This window comes from Dipodomys merriami, unplaced genomic scaffold (genome assembly GCF_024711535.1).
Source record: "Dipodomys merriami isolate MVZ:Mamm:240054 unplaced genomic scaffold, mDipMer1.0.p SCAF_52, whole genome shotgun sequence".
Lineage (NCBI taxonomy): Eukaryota > Metazoa > Chordata > Mammalia > Rodentia > Heteromyidae > Dipodomys > Dipodomys merriami.
The window spans coordinates 8,610,284-8,633,292 of record NW_027206091.1 but is presented as its reverse complement, the minus strand read 5'-3'; the positions used below and the strand labels follow the sequence as shown (position 1 = coordinate 8,633,292).

Below are 23,009 nucleotides of genomic sequence, written 5' to 3'. Positions count from 1 at the left end.
AAAAAGCATATGTTGAAACTCCTTTGAACAACTGATATTCATATGAATTAATGTTGTTTTGGGGGCATCTGTAGGAACTTGTAGGTGAGGCTTGGTGAACAGAGAGAGGGAGTGAAGGAGGGCGGAATTTGCACATACAATGGAGCCTAGCTTGTGGATCCAGGGTGCAGGGTAAAGCTGGGTAGGGATTTCCAGTGAAAGGAGAAAGGCGAGTCTGGAGATTGAGTTCCAAGCAGAAGCAGCAGCTCTCATTCAAAGTCTGTGTGCATGGCTGAGTGCAATCAGACCGTGCAGCTCCAAGCCTGGTTATAGCCTTTGACAGGAGCCAAGTCCCAGGCAGCTTTATGCCATTTGCTAAAGAATTTCCATACTTCTTTGTTTTATTTTATTTATTTTATTTTTTATCTATCTATCTATCTATCTATCTATCTATCTATCTATCTATCTATCTATCTATCTATCTACATATTTGGTCCTGGGGTTTGAACTCAGGGCCTAGGCACTGTCTCTGAGCTCTTTGTGCTCAAGGCTAGCACTCGTAGCATTCTGAGCCACAGCTCCATTTCCAGTTTGCGAGTGGTTCGTAGGACATGAGAGTGTGGGTGAGTAGTTTTCTGCCCATTCTGGCTTTGAACTGTGATCCTCAGATCTCAGCCTCCTGAGTAGGAGCCACCAGTGCCTGGCTTATTTATTTTGAGTTCACGGGTCCTAGGGGCTTCAACTCAGAGCCTGGGCACTCTCCCTGAGCTTCCCTCTCTTCGCTGTACCCCAAAGCTGGTTCTCTACCCCTTGAGCTACACCTCTGCTTTGAACATTTTGGTGGCTAATTAGAAATCAGAGTCAGTCTCTTGGGTTGCCTAGGTTGGCTTTCAACTGAAATCCTCAGATCTCAGCCTCGTGAGGAAAGGGTATTACAGGCATGAGCACTGGTACCCTGCTACATTCCATGTCCTTACCTACCACTCCTGATCACCCAGCCTTGCTTGTTTTTCTGTATGAAACACCAAGAGATGGCCCTGAATAAGCTGTGAATAAAAACATTAAACCAGGGGAAAACCCCAGACACCTCCACCACTTTACTAAACTCATGTGAGAGTAGGGAAGGAAAATTAGGCAGATACTACAAGAGTTGCAAGATGAGGACTTCTCATTTATTGTTAATATAATTTTGTTGATATTATGAAGGTGTTGTACAGGGGGTCCCCTTTCCATAAGTCAGGTAATGATTATCTTTGTTGTTTGGGACAGTGTCACTCTTCCTTTGGTTTCCCCTAGCTCCCCGTTCCAGTCCCTGCCCCACAAATTGCACAGTTCATTTTCTACGTAGTGTCTACTGAGTAAAATAAAACCCATGCCTGGCTTTCTTTTCTATTTTTGTTACTTTATTGCCTGTAGTTCTTGGGGAGGGGGGAAATCCTTGTAAACCTGAAAGTGGGGATTTAGCTCAGTGGAAGAGCACTGACTGACAAGTGAAAAGACCCTGAGTTCAGTCCTCAGCGCTGAAAAAAAAAATAGATTTTCAAAAGTTTCTTAAGGTTGGGCATCAGTGGCTCATGCCTATAATCCAAGCTCCTCGGGAAGCTGAGATCTGAGTATCACAGTTCAAAGCCAGCCAGGCAAGAAATTTTGTTGAGATCCTTATCTATCAAGTCAGAAGTGTAGCTGTGGTTCTAGTGGTAGAGCATCAGTCTTGAACACAAAAATTCAGGGACAGTGCCAAGCCCCTAGTTCAAGCCCCACATTCAGTGCACGCATGCACGCACGTGTCTCTTAAGAGGAAAGAGATTTGATCTTCCACCTACTGTTTATGTTCTCTGCAATCTTAACCAAAGATCCAAGCCATCAGGTAGTGCCAGGCCAACCAGGCGAGGGAAAGGGAAGGTGAGGCTGGGGATTAAGAGGTTGTGACTAGAATATTGAAAATATTTGTGTTTCTGAGCGTTTGGGTGGGGTGCTTTCTTTCTGAGAGTTTGGAGCAGGGAGTAAGGTTAGCAAAATGTCATGAAGGAGAAAACCAAGGAAGAGAAGAAAGTGTCTTTTGTTTTCCTCTGTCTGGTTGTTTGGATAACTAATATGTGTAGATACCAGAATGGTTCCTGCCCAGAAATTACACACAAATGCTTCGCTTGCAGAAGGAGAATAGGGCCCAACCCCACCTCAGCAGCCAGCAGATGATCCAAATAAGCCTTGATGCTCCCTCCTTTTGGAGTCTGCTCTAGACAGACAGGCAATTATTCAGGGAAGTCATGAGCCAACATCCACGTCCTACTCATCCCCAGCCGCCAATCAATAGCTCCACCAGACCTGTGTTCTTCTAAAGCCTGTCTCCTAGGCCCAGAAGCAAGCAGATGGGCAGAGTTTGTGCATATGGGCGGAGCAAAGTTTCTGCCCTTCCCACTCTGATGGGGCCCAGTATCAACCCCAGAGACCTCAGGCCAGCCTCAGAGCCCAGCATCTAACCTTGGCCCAACACAGACTTGACACCACAGTTACTACCCAGCCTGGAAGATTTCCTCATGCAAAGACATATGCAGCCATGGACCTTTCTTTTTTTCTTTTTCTTTATTCTTTTTGCCAGTCCTAGGGCTCAAACTCTGGGCCTGGGCACTGTCCCTGAGCTTCTTTTGCTCAAGGCTAGCACTCAACCACTTGAGCCACAGGCCTACTTCCAGCTTTTTCTGTTCATGTGGTACTGAGGAATCGAACCCAGGGCTTCATGCATGCTAGGCAAGCACTCTACCACTAAGCCACATTCCCAGCCCAGCCATGGACTTTTCATATCAATTGCCCACTTTCTTGTACTCTTAGTAAATACTAAAGTAAGCTTTCAAAAAATATAAAAGAATAAAAAGAGCCAATAGGCCAACACTGGTAACTCACACCCATAATCCTAGCTACTCAGGAGGCTGAGTTCTGAATGTCCCAGTTTGATGAAGCCAAGCTGGACAAGAAACCCCCTGAGATTCTTATCTCCAATGAACCACCAAAAAGCTGGAAGTGAAGTTGTGGCTCAAGTAGTAGGGGATAGCTGTGGGCACAAAAGGGAAAAGCACAGTGCTCAGGCCCTGAGTTCAAGCCCCAGGACACACACACACACACACACACACACACACACACACACACACACACACACACACACACACAATGCAGAAGGGTGAAAATAAAGATCAAGCCTGATGATACTGTTAGTGTCGTGTGTGTGTGTGTGTGTGTGTGTGTGTGTGTGTGTGTGTGTGTGTGTGTGTGCACCAGTTTGGGGCTTGAATTCGGACCTACACACTGTCCCTGAGGTCTTAGGACTTGAACTCAGAGCCTGGGCACAGTCCCTGAGCTTTTGTGCTGAAGATTGGCACTCTACTATTTGAGCCACAGCTCCATTTCAAGCTTTTCAGTGCTTCATTTGAGATAAGACCTTCATGGACTTTCCTGCTTGGGATGAATTTGAACCATGATTCTCAGATCTCAGCCTCCTGAGTAGCTGAACTACAAGCATGAGCCACCAGCACCTGGCTGTTAGTGACATTTTCACCTAGGTTTTTTGAAGGTCCAGGACCTTCATGGGGTCATTTTCAGTTCACGTTGGGGTTTTCTTGTGAGCCCAGAGCTCTTGTCTCTATATTTTACTTTTTTTTTTACTCTCCCCTTTCCTTGTGCTCTTCATTTTCCTATCTCAATTTCAAGTTGTTAGCATAGATAATCTGAGTGTTTGCACGATGCACAATAAACTTGTTTACATTTAACAGTCTTGAGTTTGGTGTTGACTTTATTGAGGGAGGAGGGAGAAGGAAGATGGAAATACAGGAGAAATGGATTAGGGACTACATTTTGGTAACATCCATGGCAGAAAAGAAGAGGAAAATAAAGAGACAACATAAAGATGTAGAGAAAAAAAAGTACCAGAGTTTGGTGTAGGCAGATTTTAAGGCAAGAAGGGTTTGGAGTTTGTGTTAACTCACAAAATCTTGGACAGGGCATAGATTTTTTTTAATGTTTTCTCCTCCTGAATAAAATATCCAGCTGTGTGTTTGTAGATGACTCTTCCTGACTTAAGCCTGAGGGAAAATAGGGAGAGTGCCAACTCTTAGTGTGATATTGAGAAGAGGAAGACAAGCAGAAGGAAGAGGAGGAAGAGGAAGAGGAGGTGAGATGGGGCCAGTACAAAGCGGAGGTTCTTTATTGGTGGATGAAGAGGAGAAGGAGGAGACATGGACCCTGTGCAACAGGAAGGTTCTTATTGGCCCAGGAGGGGGCACTCAGCGGGCCACCAGGCAGAGCTTGTACACTGGGGGGATGTTGCCAAAGCCTGAAATTCTGGGGGTGATATCAATGTCAGCAGGTGGCACTAGTGAGCGCAAGGAGAAGTTCTGAAGAATGGAGGTGAAGTAGAGGAAGAGTTCCATGCGGGCCAGGGCCTCCCCAACGCAGATCCGCTTTCCTAAGGGTACAGAAGAGGTGGGAGGGTTGAACAGGGTCTAGGGATTTTTTTTTCTTTTCTTTTAGTGCCAGTTCTGGGGCTTGAATTCCCCTCCCAACCTTGAGGCTAACATTCTACCATTTGAGTAGAGTGATAGAGTACTAGCCCTCTACCACTTCCCGCTTTTTGGTGGCTTATTGGAGATAAGAGTGAAATGGATTTTTCTGCGTTGGCTGGCTTTGAACTGTGAGCCTCAGATCTCAGCCTCCTGAGTCGCTAGGATGACAGGCTTGAGCCACCAGCGCCTGTGTTAAATTTGTTTCTTAATGGAAAGAAATCTGTTGAGGCTTTGTCCAGTGGTACTGTTGTTCTAAAGTGGAACTCTCGATCTTCTTGCCTCAACTATTCAAATGCTGGGATTACAAGCATGCACCACCATGCCCAGAGCTACCATTTTCTCCCCTAATCATGGAGTCAGTCATTCAGATTTTTGATTCTGGGATGCTAGGATTTAATGATTCTGTGACATAGCCCTTTGTATCCCCTTTTGATGTGGACTTGAAGATATGGTTCTAGTCCTTATTGGGGGGAGTTTCATAGACCATGGGAACTCACCAGAAGAAAAGGCCACAAAGGCATCATTCTTCTTGAAGCGTCCCTGTTCATCCAGGAAGTGCTGAGGATAAAAGTCATTTGGGTGTTGGAAGTATTTGGGGTCTCTGAGGACAGAGCCAAGTAGTGGATAGACATCTGTGCCCTGGTGAGAAGATGGAGGGAATTAAGAAAAAGTCAGTGTTGAATAAGGAGCATTGGGGGGGGGGGGAGGGCGTGGAGGAGATAAAGAAATGACAGTAAAAACTATCACCTTGGGCAGAAAGTAGCCTCGGAAGTGAGTGTCCCGGACGACGGTATGGGGGACTCCCAGGGGCACGATGTCCGTCAGTCTCTGGATCTCATGGATGACGGCATCCGTGTAGGGCATCTTAATGCGGTCATCCACTGTGGGAATCCGGTGTGGTCCAATCACCTGGATAATCTCTTCCTGGACCTTAGCTGGAAGAATCCAGGAAGACATTTCACAAAAGAAGGCAGGAAAGGGCTGGGAATATGGCTTAGGGATATAGTGCATGCCTAGCCTGCATGAAGCCCTGGGTACCACATAAACAGTAAAGGCTGGAAATGGTGATGTGGCTCAAGTGGTAGAGTGCTAGCCTTGAGCAAAAGAAGGCAAGAAAGAGCAGCAGGTGTTTCTGTCAGAGTAGCTAAGGCAGATGCTGGTCTGGATTTTGCAAATACCATAGAGTTATAGATCCTTAGATGTAGAGATTGCTTTATCTCCATTACAAATTATTGTTCACCTCTGAAGGTAAAAGCCTTGTGTGCTTTGTTTATTTTGTTGGTTTTTTGTGTTGGTACTGGGGCTTGAACTCAGGGCCTGGTCACAATCTGAGCTTTTCCACTCAAAGCTAGAGCTCTACCACTTGACCCATAATTTCACTTCTAGCATTTTTTGGGGGGTGTCCGGTCATGAGGCCTGAACTCTGGGCCTGGGCGCTGTCCCTCAGCTCTTCAGCTCAAGGCTAGCACTCTACCACTTGAGCCACAGCGCCACTTCCAGCTTTTTTCTTTTTGCTTATGTGGTGCTAAGGAATAGAATTCAGGGCCTTATGCATGCAAGGCAAGTGCTCTACCACTGAGCCACCTTCCCAGCCCCGACTTCTAGCATTTTTTTTGCTGGTTTATTGAGATAAGAGTCTCACAGACTTTTCTGCCCAGGCTGGCTTTGAACCATGATCATCAGATCTCAGCCTCCATAGCTAGGATGACAGGTATGAGCCACCAGTGCCTGGTATATCTGGCCCTTTCAAGATGGTATCTTCCTTCCTTCCTATTAGAGGAGTGGGAGATGTCAGCTCAGCTCACCTTCTACCTGAGGATATTTCATTAAGAGCAACATTCCATAGCGTAGGGTCGAGCTCACTGTTTCTGTGCCAGCAAAGAAGAGATTGAGGGTGGTGAGCACCAAGTTCCTGAGGTTGAATTCTGTGTGTGGATCCTTTTTATCCTGGGAGAGAAGGAGATCGTGAATAGGATTACCTTCTTCTGTCTCTGTGTTGTTGGGGTTCCCCTCCACCCATGTACATGGCAGATTTATGTGTGTGTATGTGTGGTGTGTGTGTGTGTGTGTGTGTGTGTGTGTGTGTGTGTGTGTGTGTGTCAGTCCTGGGGCTTGAACTCTGGGCCTGGGTGCTGTCCCTTTGCTGTTTTGCTCAAGGCCAGCCCTCTACCACCTTAGCCACAACACCACTTCCGGATTTTATTTTGGTGGTTCATTGGAGATGAGTCTACTATGTACTTTCCTGCCTGGGCTGGCTTTGAACCATGATCCTCAGATCTCAGCCTCCTGAATGCCTAAGAATACAGGCATGAGCCACAGGTGCCCAGAAAGGCAATTGTTTTCCAAAATATAACATATGGGTAAACAAAGTCCAGAAGCAGGAGTGAATCTGAAAATAGTAAGGCAGACACAGGGTGGGTGAGGGGGAGGTGGGGAAGAGGGGGAGAGAGAGAACTGGGAGAAGAAAGCAGAGTGTCATTAAAACTTCCTTTCTGTTTTGTTTTGTTTTTGTCAACCCTGGGGCTGAAACTCGGAGCCTGGGCTCTGTCCCTGAGCCTCTCTGTGCTCAAGGCTAATACTCTATCATGAAAATGTTGCAATGCAAAGATGCAAATTTCTAGCTGGGTGCTAGTGGTTTGCACCTGTTATCCTAGATATTCAGGAGGCTGAGATCTGAGGGTCAAGGTTCAAGGCCAGTCTAGTCAGGAAAATCCATGAGACTATTATCTCTACTGAGCCACCAAAAAAGCCAGAAGTGGAGCTGTGGATCAAGTGGTAGAGCACTAGCCTTGAAGGAAAAAGGTCAGGGATAGCACCCAGGCCCTGAGTTCAAGCCCCAGTACTGGCGGGTACACGCATGTGCATGCATGTGTTCACACACACACACAAACACACACTGTGAACTGTATGAAATACTTACTCTTTTCTTCCACCACATGTACATAAGGATTAACTGACCCCAGCAAGACTTTGAGGAGAAAGAACAGGGCTGGGGCGGGGGGAACCGTGTACCTGGTGCATCTTTATAAGGAAGCAGTCGATGAAATCTCGAGGGTTTTGGAGGTCAAGTGTGGCTTCATTGACCTTGACTCTGGACGCTACAAAGGCCTTAAGGTCCTCTATCAAGTCATAGATGTGATTGTGTCTTCCGGGCAAATACTGCATGACTCCCGAATACATGTCATACAGCTGTGGACACAAGTGACAGAGATGTGTTGGCCATAGGGCCCAGGGGCCAGGGGAACCAACCAGGTGGCCTGAGTCTGGGGTCAGGAGAGAGTTGGGGTTGAGAATTTGGGGTGCCCTTTATTGATTGATTGATTGATTGATTGATTTTTGTCATTCATGGGTTTTGAATTCGGGGCCTGGGCACTGTCTCTGAGCCTCTTTGTGCTCAAGACTAGCTCTCTACCACTTTGAATCAGAACGCCACTTCTCATTTTCTTTTTTTCTTTTTTGTCAGGTGTGGGGTTTGAACTCTGAGCCTAGGCACTATTCCTGTGCTCGTCAGCTCAAGGCGAGCACTCTACTGCTTGAGCCTCCGCACCACTTCCGATTTTCTAGTGGTTTATTGGAGATAAGAGTCTCATGGACTTTTCTGCCCAGGCTGGCTTTGAACCAAGATCCTCAGATCTCAGTCTCCTGAGAGTAGCTAGGATGACAGGCATGAGTCACTGGTGCATGTCAGAGTTGGGGACCCCGGGGAAAGGGCAGGGAAAGTGACTCCCCATGGTTACCTGGGCCCAGGGCACACTCATCTCAATGAAAGTCTCATTAATCATCCCCAGAAGGCTCAGGAACTGCTTGTCTTCGTAGTCAAAGCGGTTTCCGAAGACCACAGAACTGATGACATTGGACACCGTGCGGCTCAGGAAGAAGGTGGGATCAATCGGGGTGCCTGGCGGGGGGGGAGTGAGGGGAAGGGAGGGAGTGGAAATCATTCATGTTGGAGGTGATCACGCACAGTAATGGAGTTATAAAAAAAAGGCTTCACTCAGTTCCTGATGTGCAGTAAGCACACTGAGGGCTGGGTATAGTCGTACATGAGTATAGACCCAGCACTGGGCAGGCTGAGAATAACTGGGAGTATAAAACCAGCCCTGGCTACACCCTTATCACCAAAACTCTACATACAGATTTTGGGAGTCCATTGATGAAGGGCTCTGGATAAGTAGTTTCTAAGGGTCTTCCATGTTGACTTTTTTTTGGTGGGTACTGGGCTTGAACTCGGGGTGAAGTCTGCTGATCTATCACTTGAGCCACAGCTCCACTTGTGGTTTTAGTGGTTAACAAGAGACAAAGAGTCTTACAGACTTTCCTACCTGGCTTTGAACCACGATCCTCAAGGTCTGAGCCTCCTAGGAGCTAGGGTTACAGGAATGAGCTATGGATATCATATGTTAGTTTTTTAACCTGGAACCTGGCTGGAAATCTCAGTAAATCTGGAGAGTTTCCATCTCCCATTTCAGTTTTCTGCCACCAAGGCCCATCTTCTTATAATTGAACTCTTCCTCCACTGACATCCCATCACCTAGCAGCCATTGGGGAGCGCCCCCCAACCTCCATACCTTTTGTCTTCCGGAATTCCTCTAGTAGGTACCCAGCCTCTTCCTGAATCCGCTCCTCAATGCTCCGCTTTCCCATCCCAAAGTTTCGAAGGACAGTCAGAGAAAAACGGCGAAGAACCTTCCATCGTTCTCCATTGGCCATAACCAAACCTGCCAAGATGTCAGAATCATCTTCCCTCCACCCTGCCCTGCTCTGTGGTCAACACTGTGGTAGTCAGGATGGAGACGGATTAACAAAGGTCTCAATACTGCTCTGGGGGAAACTTCCCCCAATTTTCCACTCAGTGGGTGTTGGGGTAACATTAAGATTAACTCTCATGTGGAAATAACCAGATTAGTGAGTTGTTTGGAAATGTAATTTGATGAATGGAAGGGTTTATGACTGGAATAGCAGGTGGGTGCAATGGATGGATGGGTGCATGGATGGATGAATGGATGGGTAATGGAGAAATGGATGGACAGATGGATAAATTGGTGGATGGATGAAAGAGTAACAGATTTATGAATGATGAAGAGGCTTGTAAAAGAATAGATAAGATGATAGATTGATGAGTGAATAAAAAAATTGATAGGTTAGTATATATAGTTGTTTGGAAAGATTCTTCTTTATTAGAAGAATCTCTAATAAATATATTTTGACAGATTTATGGAGCAATAGATAGGAGGAGAAAAAATACAGGGACCAAGGGGTAGATTAGAGATGGAACAGACAAGGTAACCTGATTAGGATGGAAGGATGCAGACAGGCGGGTGCCAGAGAAACACTAGAAAAGAACCTTCTGGAGCTTCTAGAAAACACATGTGTATGCGGGGTAAGATAAAACTCAATGTTGGCAGGGCCATGTGCCGGTGCCTCAATCCTGGAATCCTTGCTACTGAGGAGGTGAAAAAACTCAGGGACAGGAAGTGGCGCTGTGGCTCAAGTGGTAAAGCGCTTGCCTTGAGCTGCAGAGCTGAGAGAGAGTGTCCAGGCCCAGAGTTCAAGCCCCATGACCGAAAAAAAAAAAAAACCACCTCAGGGACATTGTATTGGACCTGAGTTCAAGCCCCAGGGCTGACACACACACACACATACACACCAATTAATAATAAAAATCAAAGTGGAAAGCCACTCACCATGTATTATTACCTTCTGTCTCTCACCATCAGCTTTCATGTTAGCAAAATTAACCTAATTTTGATAGTTTCCTCAAAGGACTCAAAACAAGGATTCCTGCTCTTCTTACAAAACATGGAACATACTAAATGCACTGTGAACATTTCTTTCTTTTCTTTCTTCCTTTCTTCCTTTCTTCCTTCCATTCTTCCTTTCTTTCTTCCTTTCTTTATTTCTTTGTTTCTTTCTTCCTTCCTTCCTTTCTTTCTTTCTTTCTTTCTTTCTTTCTTTCTTTCTTTCTTTCTCTCTCTCTTTCCTTCTTTCTTACTTTCTTTCTTTTTTGGTGGTTATAGGGCTTGAACTCAGGGCCTGGGCACTGTCTCTGAGCTCTTTTGCTCAAGGCTAGAGCATTACCACTTTAAGCCACAGTGACACTTCTGGTTTTTAATTGGAGATAGCAGTCTCAAGGGGACTTTTCTACCCAGGCTGGCTTCAAACCCCCATCTCAGATCTCAGCCTTCTGAGTAGCTGGAATGACAGGCATGAGCCACTGACACCTAGCTCATTCGGTATTATTTTATATGATCAGAAGCATGTAGGCATTGTGCCTTTGTGTTCATCTTTGATCTCATTGTGAGTGAAAGTCTGGAGTCCCATATCATTTATCACATCCAGTGTGTGTGTGTGTGTGTGTGTGTGTGTGTGTGTGTGTGTGTGTGTGTGTGTGTGTGTGTGTGTGTGTGTGTGTGTGTGATCTAGTTTTGACATAGTGATCACTTTTCTTTGGTGGTGTTTGGTCATGGTTGTGACTTACCATAGCCTTGGAAGTTCCGCTCTATGGTTGCTATTTCTCCACGGCCACTGAAGTCATCTGCTTGATCTACCAACGCCTCCTTTACTGCATCATGTCCGCATAAAATAACCACTGGCCGGGGACCCAAGTACACAGTGAACACATTGCCGTATTTCTTCTGGAGCTGGGAGGGAAGGAAGGCATGGAGGAGATGATGGATTAGAGCAGGACACAGGGACCAGTCAAGGAGCTGATAGAGAGTAGAGGGATTCCAGAGGAGTGCAATAACAGATAAAGATACCTCCTAGGTTTGAAAGAACTAATGGACAGTCTACTTCTGCGACCTGGGGCAGAGGCTGGGTGGGGACTCACATCCAGATAACCAAAGATGAAAGTCCACAGGGGTTGGTGGTTCAAATCTGTCATCCTAGCTAATTGGGAGACTGAGATCTGAGGATCATGGTTCAAAGCCAGCCTTGGCAGGAAATTGTGTGAGACTCTCATCTCCAATGAACCACCAAAAAGCCAGAAGTAGATCTGTGGTTCGAGCCTTGAGCACAAAAGCTTAGAAACAGTGCCTACCCAGGCCCTGAGTTCAAGCTGCAGAACTAGCATACACACACACACACACACACACACACACACACACACACACACACACACACAAAAGATGAATGTTCTAGTTTCATCATCTGTAAAGTGATGGATGTGGATTAGATGAATTCAGATCCATGCTTCTCTCTAAAACATTAACTTTCTGACCATGTGTTTTCTGTGTATATGCTGTGTGTGTGTGTGTGTGTGTGTGTGTGTGTGTGTGTACTAGGACTTGAACTCAAGGCCTGGGTGCTGACTCTTAGCTAGCACTCTACCACTTTGAGCTACCTCTGGCTTTTTTTTTTTTTTTTGGGCTGGTGAATTGGAGATAAGAGTCTCACAGACTTTCTTGCTCAGGATGGCTTTGAACCAGGATCCTCAGATATCAGCTTCTTCATTAGCTAAGATCCCATGCATGAGCCACTGACACCCAGGGTAACTTTCTAGAATCTTGAGATACTGACCCTCCAACTTGTCTTCCAAACTCCTGACATTAAGCATAGATGTACCCTGATGCACAAGTAAGTTCTCATTTAGTTTCTGATTCTGGGATTGTTTTCCACATTCTAAGATGGCCAACCAAGTGTGTCCTCTATGTGTGCTTTCGCCCTGGGCACCTGGCAGTGGGGTTCATGACTTCCTCTCCTGTGGGGGGAGGCCCACAGACTCACCTTCATGAAAGAGTGAAAAAAGGCATCAATGCGGACCTGCAGCACGTTCCCCAGGAAAGGAATTGGGGTGGGGCCGGGGGGCAGCTTTCCTCCCTTGTTGATTTGCTTCCAGGCCATGAAGATGAACAGACAAGACAAACTGAATGCCAGAAAGATGGTCAAAGCCCCTCCTAGGTCCATTGTGCCACACGGACAGAGAGGTTCGCTCCTCGGCTTCAGATCCTTCCTAAATAGTCTCTGGGAGCTTAAATTGAAATCTGAACATCCTGAAATTCGAGTGTGCTGGTGTAATGCTATAAGAGGAACAGATTCCTTGGCAGGGGGTTTATGTAACTCGTAATCTCCCACCCTGAGTACAAATGTATTGAGTTCACTGTTGGGAAAATCTCTGGAAAGGAACCTTCTCCTTTCTTCCTATTTCTTGTTGGTTTTCTTCTTCTTCTTCATTTTTTTTATCAGTTGTAGGGCTTGAACTAGGGTCTGAGCACTGTTTCTGAGCTCTTTTGCTCAAAGCTAGTGCTCTACCACTTTTAGCCACAGTGCTGCTTCAGGTTTTCTGGTGGTTGATTGGAGATAAGAGTCTCATGGGAATTCCCCTGCCAAGATTGGCTTTTAACCACGATCCTCAGATCTCCGTCTCCTGAGTACCTAGGATTACAGGCTTGAGCCACCAGCACCCAGATTCCAATTCTTAATTTTGACAGGAAGCCAAAAGGAAAAGAATAATCTTGTAAGAATGGCTATAATCAAATCTAATAACAACAGATGCTGGAGGGGATGTGGCCAAAAGGGAACCCTACTGAACTGTTGGTGGGAGTGTAAACTTGTTCAGCTACTCTGGAAAGCAGTATGGAGGCTCCTGAAAAGACTATACATAGAGCTCCCCATGACCCAGCAATCCCACTTCTGGGCATTTGCCCAAATGATCACAAACAAGGCCATACTAAAGCTACCAGCACAACTATGGTTATCGCAGCATTATTTACCATAGCTAAGATATGGAACCAACCCAGATGCTCCTCAGTAGATGAATGGATCCAGAAAATGTGGTACATATAAGCAATAGAATTCTATGCCTCCATCAGAATGACACCGCCCCATTTGTTAGGAAATGGTAAGGCTTTGAAAATATCTTATTAAGTGAAGTTACCCAGTCCCAAAGAAATTTAAGTCCAGGTTTCCCTTATTTGCAATAATTAGTATACACATAGGGTAATCGTATCAGATGAATTGAAAAGCTCAAAAACAACACGTACAAATGATGATATAAGATGATGCTAAGTGAAATGAACCCCAAGATATGGACACAAGAGTTCTGTCTTTTTTGTTACTGTTTTAAATGTACCATGTGACTTTATTTTTTGTTGTTGTTGTTGTTTCCTTTGTATGGTCTTTCCCCTATGGCATATCCCCTGTTGTCACTGTACTCGATTTCAATACCCTGCATCTTGTATATACATACGTCTAATTGGGGATGGGAAGGGGAATAACAAAACACTGAAACAAGGACACAGGATGACCCATTGCAACAAAGATACCCACAGAACAGTATATTGGAAACGAACTTTACAACTTCAGGCCAGGTGAGGGGAGGGAGGGGGGAGTCCTGAGGGAAGGAGAGGGGTAGACTGTGGGAGGTGGGGGAGGGAAGGGATAGTGGGACAACAATAAGGAAGGGAAGAAGTAACAATGATCGATAAGTAATGTATTCATTGCCTTACTCATGTAACTGTAACCCCTCTGTACAGCATCTTAACAATACAATAAAAAAGAAGAAACAAAGAATAATCTCTTCAACGAACTGTTGGAGCCAGTCAGAAGTGGAGCTGTGGCTCAAGTGGTAGAGCACCAATCTTGAGTGACAAAGCTCAGGGACAGTGCTCAGGCCCTGAGTTCAAGCCCCAGTACTGGCAAACACAGACACACATGCACACATGCACGCGCACATGCACACACACATACAGACAAGGTCAAAATGTCCTGACTTTCAACATCATACCATACATAAAAGAAGAGGAAATAAGCATGAAAAGAGGTACTTGTCACAGGGATTTCCCAGTTACTTGTTTAGCTCCTAGCCCAACACCCCAGGAGAGACTTGGGTCCCTTTTGCTTCCCTCAGCCCTACAAAATTGTTGCTAACATCAGGCACTCCTGAAGCTTTGATAACTATAGGAAATTCACCAGAGCTATTTGGCAGGAGCATCAGTCAGGCTGCTACTGAGCACAAAACCTGCCAGGAACACAGAGAACATAGATCAGCTTTCAGGGTCCTCCCAGAACAGCATACAATTTCAAAGCACTTTGACCCAATGTCAACATGGATATTGTGTGTGTCTTCCAGTTTGGCACTCTTCACACAAAAGGTCTGAAACAAATTTAACTTTTTTTACTCTAATTTTTGGGTTCTCTTTTCTATAGCGTGCACAAATTAATTGGTGACTTTTCTTTCCCCTCCAAGGGAACACCATAAGAAATCACGAAGGGAATTCCTCATGCAAAAACAACAAACAAACATCTGGCAGGTACCAGTGCTTGCACCTGACATCCTAGCAGCTCAGGAGGCTGAGATCTGAGGATTGAGGTTCAAAGCCAGTCTAGGCAAGAAAGTCCATGAGATTCTTATCTCCAATGAACTATTCAAAGACCCAAATGGCTCAAATGGTAGAATGCCAGCCTTGAGTGGAAAAAGCTAAGGAACAGCCCTAGGACAAGTGTGTGCATGCACACATAAACACTTACACCCACCCACCCTCACACACACACACACACACACAGATACAAATTGGAGGGCTGAGGATTCATTTCAGTGATAGAGCACTAGTTCTGTCATGTAAAGTCCTGTATTTGACCCCTAGAACATTAGAAAAAAAATAAAGAACACTGGAAACTTTATAAGAACATGTTAAAAAATATATGTATATATGTATGTGTGTATATATATATATATATAGCTATAGAAAGAATATAGTTATTTTACTATGTTGATTATATATGTGTGTGTGTGTGTGTGTGTGTGTGTGTGTGTGTGTGTGTGTGTGTGTGTGTGTGTGTGTGTGTGTGTCTTTTATGGGACACTCTGAGCCTGGATTCTGTCCCTGAACTTTTTCACTCAAGGCTAGCACTCTCCCACTTTAAGACACAACACTACGTCTGGTTTTCTGGTGGTTCATTGGAGGTAAGAGTCTCACAGACTTTCCTACCCATGCTGGCTTGGAACCATGATCCTCAGTTCTCATTTTCCTGAGTAGCTAGGATGACAGGCGTGAGCCACCAGCACCTGATTTATAAAATAGTTTTGTTACATATATATTTTTATTTTTATTGTGCTGATACTGAGGCTTGAATTCAGGGCCTTGTGTTCTTGTTTGGCTTTACTTGTTCAAGGCTGGCCCTCTACCACTTGGACCACAGCTTCATTTCCAGTTTTTTGATGATTAATTGGGCATAAAAGACTCACGGTCAGGGCTGAGAAGGTGGCTCAGTGGTAGAGCGCTTGCCTTGCATGCATGAGGCCCTGGGTTCAATTCCTCAACACCACATAAGCAAAAAGAAAAAAAGCCGGAAGTGGCGCTGTGGCTCAAGTGGTAGAGCAATAGTCTTGAGCTGAAGAGCTGAGGGACAGCGCCCAGGCCCAGAGTTCAGGCCCCATGACCGGACCCCCAAAAAAAAAACTTATAAAAGATTCATGATCTTTCTAACTCTGGGTCTGACTTTGAACCTCAACTCTCAGATCTCATTCTCTTCAATAGCTAGGATTATAGTCAGGAGCCATCGGCTCCTGGCAAGAACAACATATTTTAATTAGTAGTAATATTTAAGGTATTAGAAATTCTAAAGTCCTTTGCCACTACAGATTATTTTTTACCTGTTTTAGCATTTCCTGTGTATGGACTCTTACGAAGTCCACACAATTGTGTAACATGTCTTCTATTTTTATTTGTTTTTTGTTGTTGTTGTTAACTAGGATAAAATACATCTAATACAATATTTACCATTGGAATGGCTTTTAAGTGTACAAATCAGCAACAGTAAGAACATTTAGATTATAAAATTACTGGTACTGTCCAACTCGGTAACTCTTTTAATTTTGTGAAACTAAAACTTGAGACCCATTAAATAATAACTCCCCATTGTCCCTCCCTCCTCCCAACATTCGCAAACCACAACTATCTTGTTCAAGGTAAGCGTACTACCTCTTGAACCACAGTTCCACTTCCAGCTTTTTTTGATAATTCATTGGAGATTAAAAAGTCTCTTTGAATTGTTACTAAGTATCCCAGGCTCAGTCTTGAATTTATAATCTTCCTTCCTCAGCCTCCCAAGTGCTGGGATTAAAGGTGTATACCACCATGCCTTGCCAGTATTTCTTTTTCCTTTTTTTGCCAGTCCTAGGACTTGAACTGAGGGCCTGAGCACTGTCCCTGAGCTGCTTTTTGCTCAAGGCTAGCGCTCTACCACTTAAGCCCACAGCACCACCTCTGGTTTTTCTGTTTATGGGGTACTGAGGAATCAAGCCCAGGGTTTCATGCATCTAGGCAAGCACTCTACCACTAAACCACCTTCCCAGCCCAGTATTTCTGGGGGTGGGAGTGGGGGGGGGGGTGTTTTGTTGGTCATGAGGTTTGAACTGAAGGCCTGGGTATCCCTGAGTTCTTTGGCTCAAGGCTAATGCTCTACCACTTTGAGCCACAATTCTCCTTCCTGTTTTCTGGTGGTTCGTTGGAGATAAGAATCTCACAGATTTTTCTGCCACAGCTGGCTTCTAACCATGATCCTCAGATGTCAGCCTCCTGAGTAGCTAGGATTAGAGGTATGAGCCACCAGTACCTGAGCACTGTCCCTGAGCCTCTCTGTGCTCAAGGCTAGCACTCTACCACTAGAGCCACAGCTTCATTTCTGGCTTTTTATGTTTATGTGGTACTGACAAATCGAACCCAGGGCTTCATGCATGCGAGGCAAACGCTCCACCACTGAGCCACATTCCCAGCTGTCACTAGTATTTCTCGAGTTGCTCACTACACCCGTCAGGCATTTTTCCATGGATCATTATTCTATAAATTCCTCAACAAATCAACAAGATGGGGTCTGAACCACTTTGCAGACTGGAAAATCTCAACTTAGATACAAAAACGAAGATATACTCCAGTGTGCTATTTGAGCGGCAACAATCAAACCCACCACAAATGATTCAAGAGTTTCCACCATTTCCTGGGACATCCCAATCTACCCAGTGGAGGACGACATTCCACCCAAGAGGACCACAGGGAGCAGGGCTGGGAAACAGCCTGGAGGTCACACAATGAGGCCACTCACACTCATTGATAATCTCAAAGGTGTGCCTAGCTGCAAAGGATGCTGGGAAGTGTAGTCTTTCCATTGAATCATCTTGAGCTCCATTCAGAGTTAAGGGTTCAATTCTGATTGTTGGGGTTTTGTTTTTTGGTGTGTTGTGGTGGGTGGTGTTTTTTTTTTTTTTTTCTGGTTGTTTGGTTGATTTGGTTTGTTGGGTTGTTCCTTTGATGCCAGTCCTAGGTTTTGAATTCAGGGCCTGGGCAATGTCCTTGAACTTTTGTACTCAAAGCTAGTTCTCTACCACTTGAGCCACAGTTCCAGTTCTGGTTTGGTTTATGTTGTTGGCGGTGGTGGTGATTCATTGGAGATAAGAGTCTCATATGGGACTTTCCTGCTTGGGTTGGCTTTGATGAGTCTCAGATCTCAGCCTCCTGAGTAGCTAGGATTATAGGCGTGAGCCACCAGCACCCAGGTTGGCCCTGGCAGCAGCAGGGGGTGGGGTCAATTCTTAAAGGAAGAAGAGGCAGGTGGATGTTAGTGGTAAGGGAAATCTTCCAGGCATGAGAAGATGGATGGATGGAAGGATGGATGGAAGGATGGATGGATGGATGGATGGGGAATCTGAAAAGAATTGAGCTACAAAGGAGCAGGGCTGGGGCTGGGAAGGTGGCTCAGTGGTAGAGTGCTTGCCTTGCACGCATGAGGCCCTGGGTTTGATTCCCCAGCACCACATAAGCAGAAAAAGCCACAAGTGGTACTGTGGCTCAAGTGATAGAGCGCTAGCCTTGAGCTGAAGAGCTGAGGGACAGTGCCCAGGCCTAAAGTTCAGGCCCCTGACCAAAACAAAAAAAAAAAAAAAAAAAGAGCAGGGTTGATATTTCATCTCATGGAAGTTTCCAGGTGGGGCAGAGGGAGGAAATCAGAGATGTAAATGGCTCCCATACATAGCAAAGAGATAAACCTTTAGGTAGTAACCTTTAGGTATCTTAGTAGCGGCTTAGGTTCTCATATTCTCCCATGGGAAGGACCACTAAAAGGTGTGAGGCACCAGGAAGAAGGAATTGTACTCACTCTGATTACCATAGCCTTGGGGCTCCACCTCTTAGTAACCACAACACCTTTGGATTAAGTGCATCCTGAGAATTGGATACAAAAGGGGCTGGCTGTGACCACGGGCTTACATAACTTCCTGTCCCTCCTCTGAACTTATCTTGGAGCTATTTGCTTTTTGTCACCACTTTAGCCATTGCTTGCATATGCATTTGTGCATGTGTGTGTGCACGTGTGTGTGTCTGTGTGTGTGTGTGTACTAAGGCTTCAACTGAGGCCCAAGGTACTGTCTCTTCCGTTTTTGTGCTCAAAGCTAGCACTGTACCACCCTAGCACCATTCTACTTCCGGCTTCTTGGTGGTTCCTTGGAGATAAAGAGTCTCAAGGACTTTCCTGTCCAGGCCGGCTTCAAACTGCGATTCTCAGATCTCAGTTTCTTGAGTCGCTAGGATTACAGGTGTGAACCACTGGCTTCCTGGCTCCAGAATCTTCTTCCAGAAACATCATGTGAATGAAATTCATCACTTTCCATTGACCAGATCCTCATGTGTTCCTGTGTCATCTCCTTCATCTGAATGGACGGTGATTGACCTGGGGTCATTTGACCCGACAGGCACGGTAGAGTTCTGGTATACCAAATCACAGGTATTTCTGGAAAGCAGTGAATCACTTCCATCCTGGGGGGGAATCGGTACCAGTGGATCAGAAAGGAGAGCAGGAGCTTCTTCTTCTATCGTCAGAGACTTTGCTTCTAAAGCTTAGAAACTCTAGGCCATGCCGGGCACCAGCAGCTCACGCCTTTCATCCCAGCTACTCAGAAAGCTGATACCTAAGGATCACTGTTCAAAGCCTGCCTGGGCAGGCAAGTCTATGAGACTCGTATGTGCCATGAACCACCTAAAAACCTGAAAGTGGAGCCGTGGCTTATCGCTAACCACAACTAGGAACAGCACAACAAGATACCAGAGCTGAAGAAATGAGAAAGAGAAAGAGACTAGGAAAGTGGAGTACTGGGGGATCCAGAGCTCACTGGCTCCTGAACCCTGAGCTTCTGTAAGCAAGTTTATTTATTTAGTTCAGCATAGAGAAGGTTACTATAGGTACATGCAGAAAACAAGATGTCAGTCTATCTTGTGTCTACAATCATTAATATAAGACACAGCCAGGCACCGGTATCTCATGCCTGTAATCCTAGCTACTCAGAAAGCTGAGACCTGAGGAGCACAGTTCGAATCCAGCCCAGGCAGAAAAGTCCTCATGAGACTCTTATCTCCAATAAACCACCCAGAAATGAAATGGCACTGTAGCTCAAGTAGAGTAGTCTTGAGCACAAAGAGGCTCAAGGCCAGCGCCCAGGCCTTGAGTTCAAGCCCCACAACTGACTATATAGTTTAGGTACATAGCAAAACTAACTCCCTAAAGTGAAGGAGCTGTGAGAAGCTGTGACCACAACGCAAGCATTCATCTTATCCCCATTGTCTCAAGCTTCATAAGGGCCAATCAACTGGGACTCACACACCATCAGGTCCAGCTAATTGTAATTTACACATTTCTTTTGCCCTGCCTTGTTCTGATCTGTCTAAGGTGCAGTTCTCAGCTTGCTGAGTACTGAGGAGGCCTTGTTCCAACCTCTTAATCCTTTGCTGGTCTCACAGCTCGGCTCCAGAGTACCCTACAGTGGCTCAAAGTGGTAAAGCACTAGCCTTGAGCAAAAGAACTCATGGATAGTGTCCAGGCCCTGAGTTCAAGCTCCATCACTGACAAAAAAAAAAGAAAGAGAAAAAGACAGACAGACAGACAGACGGATGGACAGATGGACGGATGGACAGGCAAGCAGGCAGACAGACAGACAGACAAAAGAGAAACCCAGAGAACATTGAGGCTTGTAGAATGGTTCGTGAAGAACCATCAGCCTTGAGTGAAAAAGCCAAGTGAGATCTCAAGGTCCTGAGATCAAGCCCCAGTTCCAGAACAAAAAGAAAGGAAGGAAGGAAGGGGGGGAGGGAGAAAGAAAGGAAGGAAAGGAAGGAGTGAAGGAGGGAAAAAAGAAAGAAAGAGAAGGAGAAAGAGAGAGACAGAGACACAAAGAGACAGAGAAATCCTGCTCCATGCTGGGCACAGGTTGCTCACACCTATAATCCTAGCAACTCAGAAGGCTGAGCTCTAAGAACTGAGGTTCAAAGCCAACATAGGCAGGAAAGTCCATGAGACTCTTACCTCTAATGAACCACCAGAAAACTGGAAATAGAGCTGTGGCTTAAAGTGGTGGAGTGCTAGCCTTGAGCATCAAAGCTCAGAAACAGTGCCCAGGCCCTGACTTCAAACCCCACAATGAACAAAAATGGAAAATTTACTCCATAAATACTTGACATCAAGTTAACTTAAAAGACCGCAGGCTGCTATGGCTGGGCAGGTGCGATGCCGTCGGGGTCTGGGCTGGGGCTGGTGTGGTGGTTTGGACGCTGAATGTCCTCCAACAAAGGCTTGGGCCCCAACTGGGTGTGAGTGGACAGAGGTAGAAGCTTTAAGAGTCAGGGCTTAGTGGGAGATGTTAGGTTATTTTGGGAGTGCCTTATAAAGGCCCATGCAGAGTTCCAAGCCCTTCCTCTTCCTCTTCCTCACTTCCCATCCATGGAGGAGGAACAGTTGTGATCTTCCCTTCCTGTTCCAGGTGCTGATCCTCCCACCTCCAAGGTTCTCTCTGTCTCTGTCTGTCTGTCTCTCTGTGTCTCTCTGTCTCTGTCTCTCTGTGTCTCTCTGTCTCTGTCTGTCTCTGTCTCTGCCTCTGTCTCTCTCACCAACAGTGGGGCTTGAACTCGGGGCCTGAGCACTATCCCTGAGCTTCTTTGCCCAAGGCTGGCACTCTACCACTTGAGCCACAGCTATACTTCTGGCTTTACTGTATAGTTCATTGGAGAGAGTATCATTGACTTTCCTGCCCAGGCTGGTTTTGAACCCCAATGCTCAGATCTCTGCCTCCTGAGTAGGTAGGATGACAAGCTTGAGCTAGTGGCCCCCAGCTTTAGCTGTCTCTTCACAGCACCGATCACTGTCTGCCCTCACCCTGTTTATTAATCCTCTCCTGATGTCAGTTCACCAGGAGAGGGGTGTCTCCTTGGTTTGATGCTCAAATCCCAACTCAGCACTCTGCTGCTACCTACTGGTCACAGGGGAGCAGTGCATGAACTCCCCTCAAGCGCAGGTCCGCCTGTATGTTTGATGGTGAGGAACACGGAAAATTCTTTGTGAAGGGTAGGAAAGAATTAACAAAATGTGTACTTTGCAACATGGGAAGGGGGAAAAAAATCACCTCATAAAAATTGGCTTGGTCAAGGTATTGGCAAACAAATCAAAATGTGTGGGATTTACAAGCCACTGTGTAGACTCCAGTATTTCTAAGAGCTCAACCTCTCACAGTCTAGACCCAAACATTGTAAAATGTCAAGTGCTTGGTAAATGTCGAGGCTCTTAAACACACACACACACACACACACACACACACACACACACACACACACGAGAGAGAGAGAGAGAGAGAGAGAGAGAGAGAGAGAGAGAGAGAGAGAGATTCTGTAAGCAGAATATTCTGTTTCCAGGGTGTTGTGGAATATTCTGTGAACAGCTCATGCTAAAGGCAATGGTGCATGTGTGCACACACATGTGCATGAATTCAGTCTGTGTATGTGTGTGTGTGTCTCTCTCTGAGCACTCTCCATTGGTTTATTCTCGCTCAAGGATGGTGCTCTACCATTTGAGCCGCAGCTCTATTACCTACTGCATTTAGATACCTGGTTTATGGTTGATTTATTTATTTGGATTTTACTGTCAGCTCTTTTTCATCTGAGTGGAAATGCAAGAGAAATCTGTCCCCAACCAATGTTCAAATCACAATCTAGAAACACAAGTAATATGAAAATATGGCTTTGCCATACATGACATCACCCCTTCAGAACTGAATGGACTCACGGACACATAATTATAGACCAAACTATGCTATAGGGAAAAGTACCAATGTTCCTCAAATGATTCACTCCCCCACCCCCCCAAAAAAAATAGGAAGAGAAACAATACTATTGAAGTCATTTTATGAAGCCAGTATGAGACCCTAAAACTAAAACCTGGAAAAGATGTCACAAAAAAAAGAGAAAATTGTAGCCCAATTTCCTTACTGAGTATACACACAAAAATTCACAAAAAGGCCGGGCATCAGTGACTCATGCCTAGCTACTCAGGAGGCTGAGATCTAAGGATTATGTTTCACATCCAGCCAGGATGGGAAAGTCTAGGAGACTCTCTCAAATGAACCAACAAAAAAAAAACTAGAAGTGAAGCAATGGCTCAAGTGATAGAATGCTAGCCTTGAGCAAAAGTGAGACTGAATACAAGCCCTAGTACTGGCAAAAAAAA

At 45.5% G+C, this 23,009-nt stretch overlaps 1 protein-coding gene across 1 annotated transcript; it reads right to left on the bottom strand.

Moving 5' to 3' along the window:
* Positions 1–4,253: 4,253 nt before the first annotated feature.
* On the bottom strand, positions 4,254–12,437 carry LOC138811356 (cytochrome P450 2G1). Its single transcript, XM_069999100.1, has 9 exons — positions 12,258–12,437; positions 11,011–11,173; positions 9,101–9,250; positions 8,270–8,430; positions 7,545–7,721; positions 6,338–6,479; positions 5,280–5,467; positions 5,030–5,171; positions 4,254–4,435 (listed from the first exon to the last, which is right to left on the bottom strand). The coding sequence occupies exons 1-9, from the start codon at positions 12,435–12,437 to the stop codon at positions 4,254–4,256; spliced, it is 1,485 nt and encodes a 494-aa protein (XP_069855201.1).
* Between the last annotated feature and the right edge of the window lie 10,572 nt (positions 12,438–23,009).

Coding starts and splice junctions, on each gene's coding strand:
- LOC138811356 (XM_069999100.1), bottom strand. CDS start 12,437: ATGGACCTAGGAGGGGCTTTGACCATCTTTCTGGCATTCAGTTTGTCT. Junction 6,480..7,544: donor TCCTTATAAAGATGCACCAG/GTACACGGTTCC, acceptor CTTCTCTCCCAG/GATAAAAAGGATCCACACAC. Junction 5,468..6,337: donor GAAATATCCTCAGGTAGAAG/GTGAGCTGAGCT, acceptor GGATTCTTCCAG/CTAAGGTCCAGGAAGAGATT.